General features: G+C 50.6%; 2 protein-coding genes across 9 annotated transcripts in view; one reads left to right on the top strand and one right to left on the bottom strand.

The window, feature by feature from the left end:
* The window catches only part of C4AH8orf48 (chromosome 4A C8orf48 homolog), a 429,052-nt gene that overhangs the window by 145,538 nt on the left and 261,396 nt on the right, over positions 1-22,118 (top strand). The window lies entirely within an intron of this gene.
* Positions 1-22,118, bottom strand: part of ARHGEF9 (Cdc42 guanine nucleotide exchange factor 9) — a 198,906-nt gene that overhangs the window by 17,440 nt on the left and 159,348 nt on the right. For all 8 annotated transcript variants that reach the window (XM_021525293.3, XM_077786572.2, XM_021525291.4 and 5 more), the window contains 2 exons: positions 19,262-19,391; positions 11,234-11,365 (listed from right to left, as the gene is read on the bottom strand). In XM_021525293.3, the coding sequence (XP_021380968.2) occupies positions 11,234-11,365; positions 19,262-19,391 (262 nt within the window). The remainder of the gene's footprint in view (positions 1-11,233; positions 11,366-19,261; positions 19,392-22,118) is intronic.

Below are 22,118 nucleotides of genomic sequence, written 5' to 3'. Positions count from 1 at the left end.
ATTATTTGATCCATGGCTATTTTATCACAGCTTTTAAACAATAAAAGACACCACTCAGCTTCTTAGTGAAGCATGGCCCTCTTCAAACACCTTGCAGTGTAATTGAGCTCAAAAAAATGTATGTACTCATCAGGCCTACAGCAGACAGCAAACAAGGCCAAACCTTGTTTTAAGGAGCTTTTTATGCACGTGGACAAGAGGATAGAAATTGAGGGAGCACAGAGGTCATGAAGGTGTTGATGTGCTCTCTGCCAGGTGCAGCAGCAGTGCTCCAACAGGAACCTGTTGCTCCTCACACCACCTTGTCCAGCACAGTTCTGTCCTTTTCCCAGCATATCCATGGAGCCAAACAAAACATGAGATTAAGGAAAGCACTGTGAGGCTGAGGAGGGAAATGGATTGTTCCACCAGCCTGGTGTAAGTACTGCGTGGCAGGAGGACAAAGCAGATCTGTGCACAAAAATGGAGATTTATCTGCTGCAGAAGCTGAGATGAGCCCTGGCTCTGTGAGGACAGGAATGCTGTCCCTGTTCCTGGTTATGTCTGAAGGTTGTGAGTTCCATCCTCACATGGGACACCACCAAATGTTGATTCTTTAACTTCTGCCTCTGTCAAGGTCAGCATTGAAGCACTAGAGATGGAATTTCGTGTTCGGGCTCAAAAGTTTTTGTGTATTTCTGTCCTACATGTCATGAGTTCTGCAGCATTCTACTAACAAGCTACAAAATGGCTAATCATCTTTCTCTACAAGGTCTTTTAAGGCTAAACTATCCAATTAAGAAATGACACCTAAATTATTTTCACTTTTAACACAATAACTAATCACTCACGTAGACTTTTTGTCCAATTACACAAAACCACCCAAACCCATGGAGAAGAAGGTGAAAAAGAACAATTAGCCATTGCCCTAAGACCTCCATCTTGCCTTATATATATTTCTATATTCTAAACCCTTAAACTCTGAGTTTTCCACCCTGTGATGTCACACACTTCTATTCAGACTCCACACCCATAATCCCAGTTCTATCATTCTATTTTGGAAGCCTTCTCCAGTGCCTCAGGTCAAATGTAGTATTCTCTCATAATATGCCCTTCAGCACAGAAAGTCTAAAATTCTCAGCATCCAGGGTTCCAGCAGTTATCCAGGAATAAATGAGATAATTAGAATGAGAGAAATGAAGAAATTCTTAATGTCTAGGATATAGCTTTGTTCACAGGCTGGCTCTGTCTGTTTGGTCCTGTTTATTATCCTGCCTGTGGCTCAGCCAGGATGGCCATGGGCTGCTCTGCACTGGCCAGCTCTGAATGTCACACAAGATTATTTCTTGTAGTTAAATCAGGCAAGACCAAAAAAATTCAGAAACCCCCCAAAAGACTCTCAAAACCTTATCAGTGGGCAAAGGCTAAAGAAATGGAGCTGTTTAATCTAGAAAGGCCATAATTAAAAAGGAATGTGCTGTTGGTATTCCACTATGTGAAAGCTGATCCTCTTTTAAGGAGGCTGGTGATCAGTCATTCTCCATTTTGATTGTGGCTTGGCTTAATTTACCCCGGGGAGAACAAGATTAGAAACTTGGGGATAAAAGTTTCTATCTGGAAGAGTGATGAAACCCTGGAACAGACAAAATAGGAAAGTCTTGGGATGGCATTCCTGGGGGATTTTCAAAAGAAGGTTAGACAAACATCCATCAGAGATGATCTGAGCGTGCTTAATCCTGCAAAGGGAATAGCTGCTCTCCGGGGTCCTGCCCAGCTCTGCAGCTGCATGGTGTGTGAGAGCATTGCCAGATGGAGCAGGGCTGGGAGCAGGTAGGATGAGCAGGACCTGGGGCAGTGTGGGGCCAGCAGCAGGAGCAGAGTGGCACAGACCTGCAGCCTCTGCAGAGCATCCAGCCTGCCTGCCTGCCTCTAAAGGAAATGGATGCATCTGGGTCATTTGCACTTATTTGTCTAAATATGATCTTTTTTTACCCTACAGCTTCTACGATTTCCTTTTCTTCCCCTCGCTGAGGTTAATTAAGCTCTTCTGAATAATGCTCTGCAGTCTGTTCACGTAATCTGTACTAAGGATTCACAAGGAAAAGATGAAGCAAAAAAAAGTGGTTTGACAGGAGCACAAAGCAAAGTTCTGACAGGTTACATAAGCCCCCCCCAGCTCTGCTCTCCAGGTGCTGGGCTGGGCTTTCCGGCCATGCTCAGGGCTCCCCTGCCTTGGGACCTGCCTGGGCCATCCCCTCTGCTCCCACCCCCTTCACTGTCCCCTCCTGGAAGGGGGAAGGTGACTTCATCTAACTGTGCTTGGAAGGAAAGAAATCTCCTTTGTGGCCATCATGAGGAAAGCAAGGCTGAGCTCTATTGCAAAGCTGGACACTGGGATGGGCTCCCACAATGAATTATGCTCCTGCTGGAGTGGATTTAGACACCTGCAGGAAGGATTGCACCTGTAAATCACTGTTCAGTAGTTCCTTGAGTCCTGCTTGTCTTCTGTACTGCTTCTCCTGCTCTCAAGCTTTCATCTCTAACTTTTTTTCTGTCCCACTAGTCCAGAGCAGAGGTCCTTGTGCCTGGCACTGCCTGTGGGAGAGGAAAGGTCAAAAGCCCCTGGGACACTCAAGGGGAAAAAGAACAATAATGACAGAGAGGACAATCTGCAGTCACCAGTGCAAAATGGCATCACCAAAAGCCATTCAGGGCTTTCAGCAGCACAGGGCACCCAAGGAGGAAACGAGACCTGGCCTGGTCCCAGAGCTTCACCCCAGGTGTGCAGCATTCCAGGAGCTTCATATTCTTCCTGTTAACTCCTGAGTGTGTGATGATGTACAGGGTGGGGGAGGAGGCCTCAAGCAAGGGTTTGGATTTAGGATGATGCCTTTTCTCAGCAGAGAAAAGCTGAGGGTTTACTCTGTACTAGGTCACACTCGACTTCTCATGCAAATCATCCGTGAAACACAAATGGGGAAAGAGCCATTTCCAGCCGTGAGTCATTAGATCCCTCTCAGGAGCTGACAGGACAGGAGATGCCAGCCACAGAATAATCCATTACAAGTTCCTCACTGCATATGTAGGTTATTGGTGCTCCCGTTTATCAAACCCTGCAGATTCCAGTGGCAAAGGAGTTTCAGAATGACTCGGGGAGGAATGATGTGCTCTGAGGGCATGGATGCAGCCAGGCCCTGTGAGGGCAGCTCCTGGGGCTCCAGGTGAAATGACATTTCTCCCTCAGCCCTTCCCCATCTCTACCGTGGGATAATGACATTTATTTATTGTACAGATCAATGGGGAGCTCTAAGTAGTCGGTGAGGGGCTCTGATGGTGGATCCCTAACAGCTCAAAGCTGTGTGGGAACAGCTCAGCACTTCCCATGCCTTGGGATCAGAGCTGACAGGGCCCAGGGAAGCAGAGGAGGCCGTGGGCAGCACAGCCCAGCCTGAGGGGCACAGGGAGGAGAGGAACAGGCTCTTCCAACAGGGATCAGCACTCCGTCCCCACCAGCTTTACAGAACATTAGCAGTGTCCTGGAGCCATGAGGGACATGCCTGTCCTGGGGCAGTGAGGGCATCGTCCTGCTCTGCTCTGGGCTGGGGTGGCCTCACCTCCAGTGCTGGGGCAGTTTTGGGCACAATATAAAAAGGACATTTAGCCATTGGAGAGCATCCAAAGGAGGCCACGAGGATGGGGAAGGCTCTGGAGGGCCTGGAGGAGCAGCTGAGGGCACCTGGTTTGTTCAGCTGGAGGAGACTGAGGGGAGACCTCAGTGAGGTCTTTGACACCCTCCCAAGGGGCAGCAGAGGGGCAGCTCTGATCTCTTGTGACCAGGGACAGCCCCCAGGGAAGGGCTGGAGCTGTGCTAGGGCAGGGTTAGGTTGGGTAACAGGAAAGGTTCTGCCCCAGAGGGTGCTGGCACTGCCCAGGTTCCCCAAGGAATGAATGGGGAGGCCCTGAAGCTGCCAGAGCTGCAGGAGCCTTTGCAGCGCTGCCAGGGATGGTGGGTGGGATTGTTGGGGGGGTCTGGGCAGGGATGAAAAGCAGCAATCCCTGCAGACACCTCGGCAGAGATGAGTGCCCCAGTGCCCAGGGGACAGCAGCCAGCCAGGGATGAGGCTGGACACAGACCCAGCCTGGCCAGCCCTGCCCTTGGGGACGGGTGATGCCCAGGGAACAGCCGGTGCTGGAATTAGGCAAAGACTGAGCCAGGGCTCACAGCAACTGCACCCCAACACCAGCTCATGGTCTGGGAAAAGCAGAGGTTGGGAAGAGGCTGAGTTGCCTTTTGCACTGAGTTGTGGCTGGGTCTCAGCCCCCTCTCTGTGATTTCCCACTGGCCTGGGCACTGACTGCAAAGCAGAGGAGCTGAGTTTTCCAATGTACTCCTGGAATTTGTCCTGATTTTCCTGCTTGCCTGCTCTTCCTGCTGCCCAGCCTGCCGTGAGCAATGAGAGCATGGCACACTGCCACTTTGCCATGTCTTTGGGTATCTTTAGTCATGAAGGCTTTCAACGTTCTTTGACTTTTTAAAAAAAGATTCCAAGCCTGCATTTTTAAAGTCTAATTTACCTTACAGAGACTCTTTGATGAAAGCAGCCCAGCCTGCTTTTCATGAACACCAAGGGGACAGTTTTCTGTAGCATTTGTCCATTTAATTTAACCCTAGAATGGCTGAGTGTTCAGATGGGACAGTAACAGTGATACATGGTGAAGCCCAGTGCAGCACCACACTGGGCCTCTCCTCAGTCCAAATGAGACCCTAAAGCTCAATGAACCCTTTGGAGTGTTTTTGTCCTAAATATTCTTGATATCAGAAAATAAATCCAAGCCCTGCTAAAGAGTTTGGATGCCAGAGCCTGCGAGCTTTGCTCTGAACCCTCGGACACAGCAGCTGGGCTGAGGGAAATGGGGTCTGCTCAGCCCAGGCAGGAATGAGCTGAAGGATGGATCCTATCAGGGACAGAGGGATGTCACCACCACCTCCCAAAACCCTCTCAGCCACTCGCTTCCCACGCCAAAGCTGGCAGGAGTGGCCCCGGGAGCCGAGCTGCTCTGGGTTGTGGGAACTCAAAATGTCTCTCAGACATTTTTAGAGGTTCCAGGCCTTGGTCAGAGGCATTCTAGACCCCGGCAGGCAGCTGAAAAACAGCTGTGATTTTGAGTTTGAACCATGGAATGAATTACCAACTTTGGAGGTGGAACAAGCAGTCACAAAAGGTTAGATAGTATAGTAAAAGTAATCACAAAGTAGAGGGGAAATTTTTTTAGTATTTTACAGTGGGGTTTTAGCACCTGTACAGGGGGGTTTTTACTTTGTACATGGGGGTCAGAAGTTCTAAGACGGAGGAAAGTGGGCTGATCCTGTCCTTCCTCTTTCTTCTTCCTTACCTCCATGTTCTTGGTGATGTTGGCACTCACAGATTGGTTTAGAGTAGAAAAGCACTTTGTAATATAGGTAGTAGGTATTGGGGGAAAACTATAAACATGTAACACGTAATATATCATATAAAAGATAGCAGCAGCCCTGGGTGGGGGGAGAGAAGAAGAAGACAGCAGACAGAGAGGATGTCAGGGTGTGTGTGTCTCTCTGCCTGAGCTGCTGACCAAGCAGCCGCAGCCCGAGAAGACAATCTTTTAGATAACTCACAATAAACTGCCTTGAGACCGAACTGCAAGAGCCTGCACAGTTTTTCTTTGGAATCACAGGTTGGAGGAGGAATTTCACCACCACATGAGACCCCAGAGCAAGGCTGGGGTTCTCACACTGGGTTTACGTAACTCCTCCAGCACAAGGACAGCTGTGCCGGGAGGTCGGCACATCCCTGCCAAATAATTCAGCGCTGTCTGTCTCCTGAGCGGGGAGGAGGCGCTGGAGTCATCCCCGGCATCCGTGGAGCTGCGGTGTGGATGTGAGAGGGGAGGGCTGGGAGTGTTTGTGTGCCAGTGCTGTTTTCACTGCGTGGTTCTGTGCAACAGCTCTGGTGCCTTCTCCCACCCCGAGCCCAATCCCTGGGGATGTAGAGCAGCCAGGCAAGGGCGAGCGCCCCTCCAAGGGACTGGTGGCAGGAGGAGATGGGAAACCCTTGTGCAGCCACATCAGTGCTCTGCTGGCCTGCCCAGCTGCTCCCAGGGGCTTCACATGGTGCTGATGAAAGGCCACAGCAGCAGGGTTAAGTTTTCAGCTCTGGAGGTTTGCCTGTGGGCCAAATTTACACCCACTGCAATTCCAGGAGGAGTAAGTGTGGCACAGAGGGTTTTGCAGAGCATCCTGCAAATCTGTATGGTCACAGGAGGCTAAACCTGATCCCTGCCCACACACCCACACAGAGGTGGAGGACTCCAAATTCAGCCCTTTCTGGATTTTAGCTCCCCCAGTCCCTCTGGACCCTGCTCTTCCCTCTCTGCTCCCCCAGGTTCCAGGTCAGCATGAGCCCCCTGTGACACTGTGCCATGAGGCCCTAGGACATTGTGTCATGGGCCCCTGTGACACTGCTCAGGGCCCATCACCTGCACAGCCATGCAAAGGCTCACCCAGCATTCCAGGCTGTGGGACCATTCACAGGGATGTTTTCTTCCCTGGAGTACCCCTGCCTAAAAGCTGGAGTGCTGTTTCATAATTGGTTTTAATTGCTGGACTTGCCTTCCTTGGCTATCTGCTGGCCAAGGGACCTGTGAAACACCCAAATTCCCTTCCATGCCCTGTGTCCCACAGAAACCTCTTGCCTGCAGCCAGCAGCAGCTGGACAAGAGCACAGGGGTTTGTCAGCAGGGCTGGGGAAACCCTGCTCTCTAAAAACTTCATGTCACACTTTGTGACCACGCCACTGTGCTCTCTTTGGGTGTCTCCATGCCCACCTCATAGAATCATGGAATGTCCAGAGTTGGAAGGGACCCACCATGATCCTCAGAGACCAAATCTTGACCCAGGACACCCCAGGAATCACCCCAGCTCCAGCAGCAGGTTCTGCCTGTCAGGGCAGCACTGAGTCTCTCCTGAGCTGCTGAAACCCAGCCTGACTCATTTCCCCACCTGCTGCAGGCTGGGGTGACCCAAAATGTGGCAAAATGTGGAGATCTGTGTTACTGGGAGAAAAACAGAAGAGCTGGGAGGTGCTGATGAAGTTGAAAACCCACTTCAAAGAATAAGAACTGTCCCAGGGCTGCTGTGTGTTTGCAAACAAGATTTTGGGCTGCTCCCACAAGCCCTCTTTAGCTTGTAACAAAAGCAGGGCTGTTGTTTTGGTGCAAAGATCACCTCGGTGTTTCCAACAGAAGCTACATGGGAGCTAAACCTTCTTCCACTGAAAGGACTCAGAAATGTCTCTTTTATCTTCCCATTTGGAAACCTGGACTGCAATGGAGTCTGACAGGAGTATTTTATTTACTCCATCTCCTGTAGCACCTCTATTTCTGGCTGGCTGGCTGGCTACTGCTATTAAACTGGTCTCATTTTGCTTCCCATCCAACCTGCTTTGCTCAGGCAGCTCAAGGGGAGACAGCAACAGCAATAAACCACAAGTGGGAGCTTGCACTGCCTCCTGATTACAAGAGACACATAAAAAGCACAAATGAAAACTAAATGTGTTTCATGCAGTCACTGATCTTTCTTCGCTGTCAGAAAACACTAAACACAGGGTCCCATCAAGGTCTGCTCAGCTATTGGTGGAAGAAAAGTGGAATTTAGAGTAGTAATTCTGTTAACCCTTCCTACTTCACACTGTCATTCCCAGCCTCATGCCACAGTGCCCTGGAGCCCATTGGGGGAATTCAAATTATTACCCAGAACAGAAAAAAGATCCTCATCTGCTAAGAACCTCGAGCATCCCCAGAGTGATCACAATTAATGCTGTGTGTCACGGGCCTGGATGTTAAACACCATGATTTGCAAATCTAAAGCATCTCTGTGTCAAACTCTCTCAACTTCAGGGTGGTAAGGAAAGTGGACCCTGTGCCTTTAAGGCAACATCTTTTAGTGTTACCATCATCCAGGATTGCCTTCATTTCTTGGTAATTACAGCCAGCATCCCAGAACGGGCATTTTTGTCCCGATTATACACATATGGCAAGGCACACTGAGGCACTGCTTGTTCCTGCCCAGCCTATTCCCTTCTGCCTTCCCAAAAGGCAGTTCTGAATTAGGGTATCCAACCAGCTCTTTGGAAAAGGCACCACTTTGTCCTCATGCCCACGGCAGTGTCCCAGCCTGTGGTTCAGGAAACATTCACTGGGAGAGTTTCACACTGATCCAACAGCTGGAAGTTACCTGGCTTTGCAAGGACAACCTGGATCCTGAGCTCTGCCAGTGGCTCTGGATCAGGACCTGCTGCACCCAAACTGGTGTTTCAGCACTCAGTTTGTTGAACCCTGGAATAGCTACAAGGCCATTTCATCTGATCAAACTCCTCACGGCCTGGCACCAGCAAAGCTTTCAGTGGTGATGCTAGAAGTGACCAGTACTGTCTCTGGTGGCAAAACCTAAGCCAAAGAGACTTATCTGTAAAGCTTGGAAACTATTTTTGTGAAAATTAGCCCACACAAGTTGCTCTGCAAGGTGTTTGCCAGCAGGGAGAGGTGCCTGCCACAGTGTCAGCTCTCCACTTGCTGCAGCCCTTGGAAACCTTAGTGCAGCTTTTCTGCTTGGAAAAAAAAGACTTCAGTACACCCACAGTGATGGAAATCACATCTGCCAAGCACATCTGAGTGCAGCCCTGGGTAATCACTCACTTCCCAACCCAGGTATCTGCCTGAAGGCCTGGTGCTCATGGAAATGCATTCAGGAATTCCCAGTCTTGCAGCAGATGTAAAAAACAGACAACAACCAGGTGATAATGTCAGGAACGATCACCCTGAGAGTTATTGCCCCTCACAGAAATGCCCTGGCCAGGTGTCCAACAAAAAAAAAAAACTCTGTCTCACCAGAACTCCTGTATCATCTCCCCACCCACAGGATCCATCTGAATTACCAGGGGATGCAAACACCCTCACAGGTCAGCGAGGAGAGGAGGATGTGCAGGTAAATGAAGTAAGATCTGGAGGAGTGAGTCTGAAATATGTGTTTGCCTTCTAAACCATTCAGGATACCTCCCATGCCTTCATCAAACTGAAACATCTGTGGCATATTTAAATAAGGAACTACCTCCTTATTTCTATTAAAAATCTCTTTGGGCCAACAAAAATAAAAATCACCGTAATAACTTTTTAAAATGCCTTTTCATATAGACTGTGTCATGATGAGAGATGTATCATACCTGTTAATTTATTATACCTGAAGAAAACCCATAAATGCAGATTTTCTGAAGATTCACTGAGATGTGCCATCCTAAGTGGTTACAAAGCTGTTGTCAGGGGTGTGTGGATCATATTCCACCCCTGAGTTTTAGAGCAGGGGATAAGGAAGGGCAGGCCCCAGCTTCCCAAACCTCGAGGTAAGTGGTGCCTCCCTGAGTGGCCCCAGCCCTGAGGCAGAGCTGATCCTGCCTCTTGGGATCTGTCTGGGGGGGTCAAGACAGCACAGACTACAAACCACCCACATTTATTTTATATATGGGATGTGTGGTCCCAAAATGGAGCTAAAACTCCTCTGAACTCCAGACTTGGACACTCATTCTGAATAAAGGAAAGTGTGATCAGGATGGGAGAGTCCAGCTGGAACCTCATCTCCCCTCCTAGCCCAAGGGTGAAAAGCAGCAGCTGCAGTTTGATGCTGGAAACAGACACACACACTGCAGTGGGGTCTGACCCTGTGCCAGGGACTGCCACCCTGTGCCCTTCACCCCAGGGCTGGGTGGGCACACACTGCCACGAGGCCTTGGCAGGTCCTGACACGGAGCCAGTGGTGCTGCCAGGAAGGCCCAGACCCCCTGCACAACCCACAGGGGTTTCCATGCAGCACCTCCACACCTCCCAAAATGCCTTTTCCTGCAGAAGGGAGGAGGACAGTGAGACACTAACACTGGCTGAACTCTGATGGACCCTGCAGGCCCCCAGCAGCCCGCTGTGACCTGCTGACCACTGTCCACTCGTGCTGATGACCATGGGAATCCCAGCCCTGATTTTCCCAGAGTTAAGGGAATGCTCAGTACCTCTCTGCACCAGACCCAGTACAAGCCAGACTGGATGCTGCCTTTTGAATGGGAAATTCGGGGTCACAGTCAAAGAGCAGGAGGTCAGCATTAAGAGGGAAAGCAGCTGTGCCCCTCCAGGCTCCCTGCAGCTCCCACTGCTGCTCTGTGGATGTTCCTGTACAGGGCTGGCCAAGGGGGGAAAGCAACAAGGGGGGAAAACAAGCACAGGCATTCCAGAAGGCAGAACTTCAGTCAGCCATGACTCAGGAGAAGAAAGTGCCACCCACTGCAGTGCCCGGGCCATGGAGAGGGCAGTGATGCCACACTGAGTCAGGAGCCACCCACATCCCCACCCATGCCCTTCCCACAGTGCCAGGGCTCCTCAGAGGGTGCCAGGCTCAGCCTGTCCTGAGCCCAGGAGTTGTGACAGGAACACAGTGCTGTCCCGGACAACCCCCTGCACAGTTCTGTGTGGCTGCAGGGAGTGACAGCAAATCCTGATTTGTCACGGCCAGCACTGAGGAGCTCTGTCCCTTTGTGTCACACAGGCGTGGTGGCAGCGAGCTGGGGTCACCTCAGTGGGACACATGGGTACCAGAGCTGCTGCTGGACACAGTTTCTGTGGATCACAGCTCACCTGCTGCTACTAACATCACAGCACACCAGCACCAGCATCCTGCATTGCCCTCCCTCCTTCTCCATGGCTTCCTCCAGTTTTTGCCCTGTAAAACCCAGCACAGCTGAGACAAGAGGATGAGGCTTGAAAAGCCTCTCCCCAAGCACCAGCACAGACACCCAGCACAGCCTGGCTGCTGCTCATCACCATCTCAATGCAGCAATTGGGCTGTCAGCCCCAGTGCCAGGTTTTGTAGTTCATACAGGAATTGCAGGGCTATCTAATCCCAGATCATACACTGCAGCCAAAACCTAAAACGAGAAGGGAGGCAACGAGCCAAACCAGGGGCACATGAGATAGAGGCATGAAAAGAGCAAGTGGAGGCTGGGTTTGCTATGAGCACAAAAATCCCTCTATCACAGAGTGCTCCCCACCCCGAGCATGCGGATTGTCCTTCCTCAGGGCTCTCCACACCCTCTCCTGCACGTGCAGCCAACAGCCACCGTGCCCTGAAAACCACTTTGGACTGGCAAGCCTGCCCACAGCATGCCCTTAGCTGTGTCCTTACCTTCTTGCAGAGAACCATCTGGTGATCAAAGAGAAAGAAAACTCGCTGCTGGTTCCGTCCATAAGGCTGGTAAATCCAGGACATCTCTCCCGTGTAGATCAGCTCCGAGCTGCGGTCCAAGATATCGTCTCCCTGGAGGGCACAGGGAACGAGGCTGGGTCAACTGCACTGACATGTTTGTCTTTGCATGATGGGCAGAAGCAGCAATTTATTAAGATTTTGGCCCTTCTGCAGCTGTCAAAGCCACCCCATCTGATTTTGGACCAGAGACTGGGATTGGGGGATAATTCTGAAGGAAGGGGAATAAATGAAGGAGGTGTGGATGCTTGAAACATGGTCACTGCAGCTCACACTGCAATGGGGAAAGAGCTGCCCCAGACACTTGCCCCACTGCCCTCTCCAGGTACCCCCAGACCCTTGGATCTTGCTGCAGGTGCTGGTGGCAGCAGGAAAACGAAGCGCCTTCCTCCTGCCCACCCTGGAGGCACTTTGAATTCAGGGCACCAAACTCCCTGCACGCCCTCCCTTTAGAAGAGCAACCCAAAGCACTTCTCCTCCTGAAATCTCCAGCCAGCTCCAAAAGCCTGGGACACACTGGGGCAGCAGTTCCCCATCTGTGAGGCTGCCAGAACTCAGCCCTTTGGATTGCTGCCTCTCTTCTCACTCATCCAGGCACTGCCAGTCCCTTCTCCCAGAGCTCATTAGAGCTCCCCACCTCCAAAATCCTGTCAGGACCACCCTGGCTCCTGTGGCAGCCCCAGGCACCCCCGGCTGCCCAGGCCTCCCTGCTGGCTGCCAGAGTGCCCTCACCCTTCCCTGCCTCCGGCAAACGCTTGTTTTCCTCTCCGAGTTTTTTTTAAGGATTCATGAGCAGATGGTCTTGAAAACACAGTGCTCTCTCTCCCACTCTCTGAGAGAACAAATGCACTCACCCTCCACTAATTGGAATGAGCTGGACTTTTTAAAAAGTTAATTAAAACCTATTTATTAAAAATGGGTGAATTCACCACCACCTGCCCCGTGGGCATCTCAGCGGAGCAGCGCGGAGGGAGGAGGCAGGATGGCTCCAGCTGAAAGGTAAGGAGCAGCACTCAGGAGCAGCACTCAGGAGAGCACTCGGAGCAGCAAGACAGACAAGAGCTTTTTTTCCTTTTTCCTTTTTGGCTGTGAACTACTGCAGTTCTGGCTTTGATGCCAAGCTGGAACTGATTTCTGGGACGAGAGCATCCCAAAAATCCCAGCAAACAGCTTGTCGAGGTTCAGCCAGCTATGGGGGGCATCTAGCTAGACACACACTTCTGGTGCTGCTCGCACTTGCAGGTGCCAAGGCAGCCAGGAGTCCCCCCCAGTCCTGGTTGCGTGGTGAGCATTTCAAACTGCTGCTCAGGTAAATGTGTAATTAACCTCTCAGCATTGATTGGGAGCGACCGCCTGTGTCCCCAGGCCCTGTGACAGCAGCAGCTTCATTAAGTCACTGCATCACCAAGCTGCAGCACAGACTTCCAAATGGCTTCAGCCAGGGCTTTATCCACCTCCCTGCCTCACTCCGGTGCCTGTGCTGCCCCAGGGGCTAACGAGGGGTGGCTTCCCAGGGACACAGAGCGTCACTGCCCACAGGGATGGGCTGTGCCCACCCAGTGCCTCAGCAGGGTCCCACTTCAGCCTGGCCAGAGCCCAGGACCGAGTGCTGCTGCCACAGCTCAGGGGGACATGAGCCCCAGGACAAGAAGCCCCTGAAGAAAACACACCAGCCCCAGAAACTGTGAGATTTCCTGGCTACACACGAGCTTACATGAAGAAGATTCCCACAAGCCTATGGATGGGAGCTTTAGGAGAGGGGGCGAGCTTAGGAGAGGCTGGCTGCTAAAAATAGCAAGCCAGCTTTGTCTCTTACTCCTGTGGTAGCATCCGAAGCCTGAGGACACACAGAGGGCTCTGTAAACACTTCTACTTGATTAGCTGAATCCAAACTGTGTAGTCCCTGCAAGCAACATAAGCCAAAACCATCCAGATCCGAAATGATGGGATTTGTATTGCATTTCTTATGTGGGAAAACAATTTCTACATCCAGTCTATAGGCCAGAAATAGCTGATTTCCCACTTGGGGTGAGCAAATTGGGAAATACAGATTGCAAAGAGTTTGGGACTGGCACGTGGCTGTCAGAAGCAGCGTGTCCGTGGTCCTGCCCTGCTGTGCCAATTCCCACAGCGGAGCCGCAGGGCACAAACTCCCAAACTCCAAAGGCTTTTCTTGTCCTGACACACTTGTACCTCCCTGAAGAGCACAAATTGTCTTCTCCTGGTCCCCACTGAGGGGTTCAGGGGGCAGTTGCAGGGTGGGGGGCAAAGAGGGACATTGGCTTTTCAGCTCCACTGCCACCGTGGCTCCCCCAGCACGCCTGGATCCCTGCTCCAGGCAGACTTCCCCAAATGTCTGCCCCAGTCCCACGCCTCCAAATCTGTACAGAACCAGGGAAAAAAAAAAATCTCCTTTTTCTCTCCATTTTTTTCCAACTCCCACAGAGGACGGATCATCTGTATCCTTCTGTCAGTTAAGATAAACCCTGCTGAAAAAGGAAGAGGCTGAACTTTTAGTTGCTCTGAACTGGCAGACGTTCAGCAGAGAGCAAAGCAGCAGAATAGCCAAGAGGAACCCTGACTCCTGACACCTTTTCCAACCTGAGTTTTGACCCAGAAGCCTCCAAAAACCCCCTCAGCCCTTCCCAGCATCCAGGCTTTTCATGCACATCCTGCAGCATCCAGAGTGCAGCCACGGCAAGCTGCCTCCTGTCTTCCCCACACCAGAGCCACGGTCCCTGGTGTGCAGCTCTGGGAGCAGAAGGAGCCAGCTCTGGGCTGGATGTGAACTCCCCCCAGCCCTGCCGTGGCACACGGAGTCCCCAGGCCACCCCTGTGTGACAGCTTGGGGTCAGCTGCGCTGCTCCTGCCTGGAAGGATGTGCACCCCCAGCTCCCCAGTGAGCACCATGCTCTGTGATGGGCAGCTGGCAGGAACCACCGAGGTTCAGGAGTGTCATAAATAAGTGGGAACAGCAGGACACCAAGGAAAGGCTGGCACTGAGAGCTGCTCCCCCTCCAGACACATCCCTGGGCTTGGGGATGCTCGGAGCCCACCGGAGCTGCCCCCAGCCCACCCTGGCACGGCCCCGTGCTGTCCCTGCTGGGCACCAGGAGGGGATTTGTGCCCTTTCAGCTCCCAGGGAGCCAGCAGGGCTCTCTAGTGCCTGACACTGCTGTTCTGCAATTAGAGACTGACAGGCTGATTAGCACCCGGGGCTACACTGAGATCACAAAAAGGAACGCCAGTGAAATGTTGTCCTTTTCAACAAGCTCAGTTCTGATACCTTCTGTTGCTGGGGGGGAAAAAATAAAAGAAGGAGAAAAAAGAAGGCTCCATTTCAGTCCCTGCCGTGGTTTTTTTTCCCAGGAGGATTTCTCATCAGGCTGTCCTCACTTTGCTGGCTACAGGCAGCTTCCTTTCGTGGCACTCTTGGATTCACTAATGCAGTATCAGGCTGAGGCCAGTGATTATAGATTACATAATTAAGGGCAGCAAGTCTTGATTTAAAGGACCCGTAAATAACAGGAATGAGAAGACATTTAAAAGGACAACGCTCATTAAATTTCTCAAATATCTATATATTTCTCCCTTCATGGAAATTTAATACTCTTGAAAGCTGCCACAGTGGCAACCCATGGGAATCTTTGGCAGAAATATCTAAATATATACACAAACCAAAGTAATCTGTTTAAATAGCAAGTCCAAACCCATCCAGGCTGATGAGCAAGGCTCTGTCCTCTGCCAAACCTGGTTAACTGTCCCCTGTGAGATCAGGGACCTCCACAGATCTCCTCCCAGGGAAGGGGAGCCACATCACCTCCCTCCTGTGAGAAAACTGGGCTAAAAGGGAAGCAAGTGTTGCTGGAGAGCTGGAGAGGGAGCCTGAACTGCTGCAGTGATTGCTGCTTCATTTTGTTTTGATGTAGTTCAAGAGCTGTGTGAAAAAGCATAAAATTGAGCAATTCCAGGTGTGCTGAGGCACAGACCTGTTCTCCATCTCCACATCATCCATACAGGGCACTCGGGGAGGCTGAGCTGAGCCCTGCCCTGCAAAAGAGCCCAGATCTGCCTAGGAGCAGAGCCCAGCGAGCTGGGCACGGTGGCACAGGTGACACAGGTGACACGGGTGGCACAGGTGACACAGGGCTCCTCGGGCTCACAGTACCCATCTGGAGGGCAGGAGAAAGGACCAGGAGCAGAGGGGAAGGCAGGGATGTACCCGAGGGGTGTAAATACAGCCCTGGGGCTGGCAAAGACTTGGAAATGATGATGGGCTTTGTGGAAATCTCTTTTCATCCCGCTCTGTGTGTGTGTGGAGCTATTCCCACCACGCTTGGAGGGCTGGAGCTCCCTCAGAGGGCAGGAACAGGGGAGGGAGAGAGCAGCGAAGGCTGCCCAGGATGCTCTGGCTGCCCCTTTGAAGCCAGCTCTGTGTGCTGGTTTGCCTTGCTGCCTTTAAATGTCACTGGTCTGATCTGAGGGTGTGTCACTGCGAGCAGGGGGACGATGCTGAGCCGGGGGAAATGGAGCTGGAACATCAGGGAACACTTCAGAACTGAAAGGCACTGAAAGGGCTCGGTGGGAGGTGGTGGAAGCCCCAAATTCTGAGCCATTACCAGCTCAAAGGACAAAAGGCACTGGAGGACTGCTGTGGGCAGCACCTCTCTGGGTCTGTTTATACGCTGGGAATTCAGGTTATAAAATAAATAAGTGACTCACACGTGGCAGCAGACCAAGCCAGGCTTCTCAGTCAAGCCCACATTGCCACAAATTACACAGGAACTCATCTCAGAGTGACTGGGATTATTCCTGATTTACAGCAGCCGGTGAGATCAGGATCTTCCCTTACAATTCTGCTCAGTCATTACTTGGCTAAAGATGCCAAAGCTGCCAATAATTCCATAAGACTTCAGGCCTGGCTGTCCCTTGTGCCAGGCCACCCTTTCCTGGTCCCACTGGCAATATAAACAATCAGATCCTGCTTACAGGATTTCCTGGGAAAACCTCTGGCTTTGGTCAACTCAAGGATATTTGCAGTTTTCAAATACTCACCCTGATATTCACCACCATGGGGCCATGCATGTGATAAATTTTTATCCTATAGAGGGGATAAAAATGATGACTAAAATATAGGATTCAATAAAATCCCTCTGCTTAAAGCAGCTTGGACACACCCTTACCTTTCCTATTTGTTTTAGAATCAGCATTCCCAACAACACCTCCACTTGCAAGAAAATGAGCACACATTTTATACATGAGAACATTTCAGATACTCCTTCACTAAGTGTTTTTTGTTTGGTTGGGAATTTTCCCTTCTTCTTTAAAATATCTTTTTCCACCATCTCCTGAAAAAACATGGGTAAATTTAGAAGCAAAAACGCAACTTCAGAGCAGAGAATCAGCATCATTAGTCTCAAGATGCTGAGGAAAAACAGACATTCCTCCAAATGAAATATTTCCACGTGCTGCAACATTCAGCCACTGAAATAATTCGTGAAGTGCCAACGTGGTGGGAATTTGGGATTAGCTCTATCTTGCACCCTGCCTGCATTTCTTGTGGAAAAAAGACTGAACTGGTGATTTTTTACACCTGGTTCCTGTTTTCTTGCTGTTTCCAGGGGGTCTCAGGAAGGCTGTGCTGTGCCTGTGCTCTGGAGTCACTGGGATGGACAGAACAGGTACAGAAAAGTCAGATTAGAGCAGGAGCAGGGCCAGGAAAGCTGGGAATTCCAGCTGGGGGTTCCTCCCTCTGCTCAGGGAACTCCACACAGACTGGACAGGCCTTGTGGCAGCACAGCACTGACAGCAAGCACCAACTGGGAGCTGTGCTCCTCTCCCCAAACCAGAACTGTCCCTTCCCCACAGCCTGGAGAGGCTGGGGACACACACCAGGAGGTCCCTTCTGTACCCCAAAACTGCACAGGAGACAAAGCTCTGAGCCCTCAGGGGGTGGGTGAGGAGCCAACCCTGTCCTGGGGACATCCCTGCAGCCACCGAGTGGGATTTGGGGTCTGCAGTGCCTAAGGAACACCTGCACACTTCTCAGCAAATCTAAGCACTTCCCATAAGATCCAATCTTTTCATTTCTCCCACTCTCTTCCTGCATTACACTGTGGCTCACTCCTGGGTATTTTGGGTCTCTGTGCATCCTTCTGGCTGTTTCATGGACAGCTGTGCAGTGGGGGCTGGATCTGGTGATTCAGAACTGCTTTAGAGGAAGGAATCAGCAGTGAAATCCTCTGCTGGGTTCAGCTCTCAGCCTCTACTTTCTCATCAAAACTCTGTGCCTCTTCTTGATCCAAAATCCAGAATAAAAAGGGCAAGGAGGGTGTTTTGCTTTGACCAGGAGCTGTGTTCCCATGGCATTTCTGAGCACACCAGCAGCAGGCTGTGCTATTTTATGAGAAGCTGAAGGATATTGCTGCAATAATGTGCTCAAAATCTGGAATAGCTGAAAAAAGCCTGGAAGAATAATTTGGCAAGTGCCTGAGGATGGGATGGAGATAAAGAATGGGTACTGCTAAGCAGGACTGAATTATCAAGGACAGGGCTAAATAAAAATGAATTATCAACTGAGCTAATGGAAGAGAAAAAGCAACTGCTATTCCATAGATCCTGTGTGGAGGTCACCTTGGCTTCCCTCTCACACATGAATATTCACTGGCTTGGAATGGATCTGGTCTTAATTGAGATTTATTTACAGTGAGGGTCTCAGAGCTCCTCACAAATGACCCCCATTAGCTCATCCCATGGCACACTCCAGGGCTGAGCGTGGAGCTGATGTTCCTGTGCCTCCTGCAGAGCTGTTTCCTCATTCTGGAAATGAGTCTGCGTGGCAGTGAGAGATGTTCCTGAGCAGTAAAACAATCAGACACATTGTCTGTGCTCTCTGCTCTCCCAGCCAGCTACAATCCCAGCTCTGATTGCTGCATTTATGTGTTTTATTGTGTGTTTTATCACCAGATCCAGGGTGATAAACCTCCATCCTCCATCACAGCAATGAAGCTAGTTCAGCCAAGGAGGACACAGGTGATGCACCTGTATTTTGCTCCCTCTCCTCCCCGCCTTCCCAGATCTCTGCCAGAAATAAAAGAATTAAAGGATGAACGCCTCTTTCCCATACACTCATTTCCACAGTATGATCCCCACGACTGGAATGTGGAGTTATTTCAGACTTCACAAGTGAGGAAGCCGAAAGGCTGCTCCATCACTCTGATTATCTCCTTGCTGAACACATGGGCTGATGACAACAGCGAGAGGATTTACAAAAACGTTTGTCCTCAATCTGCTGCAAAACCCTATTTATGGATTACTTCCATACAATGATTTTTAAAAATCAGGGATGAAAAGAAAGGAAGAACATAATTTTAGTATGGCTTTTCTTCCAAACACATGGCACAAATGTAGAGACTGAAGGCCTGCTGGTGAGGAATCCTTCTGCTGACTCTGCCTTCCCTGTGCCTCTCAGCTCCTTAATTACACCATCACTACACATAGGGCTGGTTCAGAAATATCTTTAAGTGGGATGTCATTTATAAAATGCAAATAGCATCTTTAACTCCAGTTTAACAGTTTGGCTTCCAGTCATAAAGCAACCACCAGAAGGATTTTCTTCATTTTCTTAACCTCTTGCAATTTCCAGGGCTTTTTGCTACATCTTTCCTTCCCTCCTCCCCAGTGACACAGCACAGAGGCAGAATGCACATGGTGTTTGCTCCAAGTCTCACCTACTACCAGCACTGCAACCCCAAAAGCCACTCCAGGTTGCTAATGATGAAACTGGAACTGGATTTTCTTTAGGGTACCATTAACGTTTGAGCACCACCCCAAAATCACGACTGTGCCGTCTCCACCCCAGGCTTCATCCCAAACTGTGGGAAATGAACTACAGGGTGTTATTAGATAATCCAAGGAATTTTCCAGGTTGCCAGGCCAGGTTTACTGTACCTCCCAGTCCAGGACAGAGGCCTGCCACTGAGCTATCTTGTCGATGTTCTCCAGCCTCCGCTTGCGCTCGTTGATCTGGAGCGTGACGTTCCTCATGACGGCGAGGGCAGCGGCCACGTACCTGTAGTCACTGGACACAGAGGGAAAGGCCATCAAAGGCAGCAGGACATGCCCAGGAGCCTGTCACAACCTCACAGCCCAAAGGGACACGGGCAGGGGTGACCCCTCAGTGCTACGATGGGATTTTTCCATCTGGATTGTCACAACGGAGCAGCTCGATGGATACCGGAGTTGGGAGCCCAGTCTGGCCTCTACCAGCTGAGCACTGGGGAGCCCTTTACAGCCTCAAGGAGCCCAGCTGAAGAGCATTCTAAGGACAGGCTGAACACTTCTACTGCCTCTGTCTTTCGACCTGGATTTTTCTGGTTTTAAAATGAACATTTAGTAAAGGGCTCATTTAGACAAAGACCAGAGCACTTTCCAAGCCACTCCCAGAGCAGTCACCCCGTGGAATTCACTCTCACTGCAGATTTCAGGTGAGCAAATCAAACAACTCGTTTTTTATTCCCTGCATGGCCCTGTGAGTGCAGTAACAGAGTGAGAACAGGCTCCTGCCAGGGCCACTGAGGATGATGATCAGTCTTTTCAAAAAGTGATGCTGAAATCAATGCTATTGATTCCTGCCCTGTGCCTGCTTTTCCATTCCAAGGAGCTGCAACGTTCATTTCCATTGGGAAGACAGGCAAGGCCAGCTGCCACAGCACCACCACGATGTATTATTAACTTAAGGGCTGCTATTGATTGCTGACTAATGAGAAAAACTGCCATCTTGGGCAGCTGCAGGGGGAATGGCTTTATTGATTATTGCTAAGGATTGTGCTGGTGACAGCTAAAAGAGGGGTGAATACTGGGAATTAGATCCCCTCTCCATGTGCTCCCAACAGGATAAATACTAAGAAACAAACACACCATGATATACAAAAAACATTATTTGCTCTTTTGGCATCCTTGCTCAGATGAAATCTTGAGCTGAGTTTTCATTTGGTTCTTAAATTCTTATGTCAAAAATCGAGGTGTGGTTAAAAATAATCCCACAAATTCCAGGACAGCAGGTCTGAGCCTTCAGCAAAATACAGGAAAATAGAGAATGGGCTGCCTGATATATCCATCACAGAGAGGTCTGCGTGGCGAGGGACCTTAAAGCCCATCCAGCTCCACCCCCTGCCATGGGCAGGGACATCTTCCACTGTCCCAGGGTGCTCCAAGTCCCATCCAACCCAGCCTTGGACACTTCCAGGGATGGAAGGGATTGTGCTACACAATGAAGAACTTCTTGTGCTTCCCTTTGTGTGAAGGGAGCATTGGTTGTGTAAGGCAGGAAAGGAGCTGTGCCAGAGGGCATCAGGGTGGCCTGGAGAACATCCATGAGTTCTACGGGGAAACAGGGAAGTGCCTACAGCCAGGAAGGCTCTGGAGAGGCAGTGAGAGGTGCAGGGTTTGCAGACAGTCACCAGTGATCTCCCAGCAGTGATCCTCATGCTCAGAAGGGAGGGACTCCCGGGCAGAATCTCCTCACATGCTCCTACATTCCCAACTCCAGCTCCCTTCTGTTCTGTGAATGCTAAAGATTCCAGCAAGCTGCACTTAGGACTGTCCTATATTTAATTAATTTTAAACTGGAGTAGATCTTTAAGAGGTGAACAGATGTGGCTTTGTGAAAAATTCAAACGAACTAGGCTGCAGACAGGCAGGGAAGGAGGGAGGCAGGCTCTGAGCTCACCCCCATCCTGCCTCCATGCAGAGTGGGACGGTGCCAGCCGTTTATCTTGGGAATGCTAATTCCCTAATTCCACTGAGAAAACCCCAGCAATGTTTTCCTGTCATGCTGTAATGAAGAAAAGGCTCAGGACTGAACTTTTTGGGCTCCCAGCCCACGTCTGTGGCAGAGCTGGCAAAAACTTAGAAGAAAAAAACAACAGGAGCAGAGCATTTGGCCATGAAGCAATAATAGGATCCCATTAACCATGAGATGAAGGTAAATAAATGGTTTGTCAATTCTGCTGGGGCTGCAGTGGTCACTTCCAAGTGCTCCATCAGAATCCAAGTCTAGATCCTTGCCAAGCATCACGTGCTATCTCTGGGGAGTGTGGTCTGGATTCTGGTTTCAGCATTGCCCTGACCTGGTCCAGGGAAAATCCACAGCTCTGCAGGTGTGGTGGTAGTGAAAAGGAAGGAAAAAAGCAAAAAGGGGATCATGTTCCTCTGTTAGATGAAGCTCACATCCCTGCTTTCCCTGGGAATCCTGTGTTTTCCCATGTTCTGCCTCACTCCAGGGCTGGATATGGCACCCCTGTGCAGCCACAGGTTTCCTCCCCGTGCTGCCAGAGCTTCAGGGGTTACACCTCCTAATGCAAGGTGAGCAAACCTCACCTTGCAAACCCTGCCTTCCCTTCCCAGAGCACGGAGAACAGAAGAAACAGGGTGTCCATGGCAATCCAGTGCCACAGAGCCCCCAGGCTGAGTCACCCAGCTGCTGCTGACCACGGGAGAGCTCCCAAGGCTCCTCAGAACACGACTCTGTGTGGTTCCTTAACAACATGGTGAGCTTCAAACATCCCAAAGGGAACAGAAACATGCTCCCAAAATAACCCAACCCTGCTGTTATCACACTGCCCACATCCCCCCCTTTGCTGTGGTTCCCATAACTCACAGATGGTCATTTTAAACACCCTCCTGTTGGGAAGCCACATCTGAGCTCCCAGCTAGTCCTCCCATGGCTGCTGAAGGGAAAACCCACAACCTGTGGGATCCCAGAGCTGCTTTCTGATACCCCAAGATTCCCACGAGTCCATTCCAA

The sequence above is a fragment of the Lonchura striata genome, chromosome 4A (genome assembly GCF_050655825.1).
Source record: "Lonchura striata isolate lonStrDom1 chromosome 4A, ASM5065582v1, whole genome shotgun sequence".
NCBI lineage: Eukaryota > Metazoa > Chordata > Aves > Passeriformes > Estrildidae > Lonchura > Lonchura striata.
This window is presented reverse-complemented; position numbering and strand designations above follow the sequence as displayed.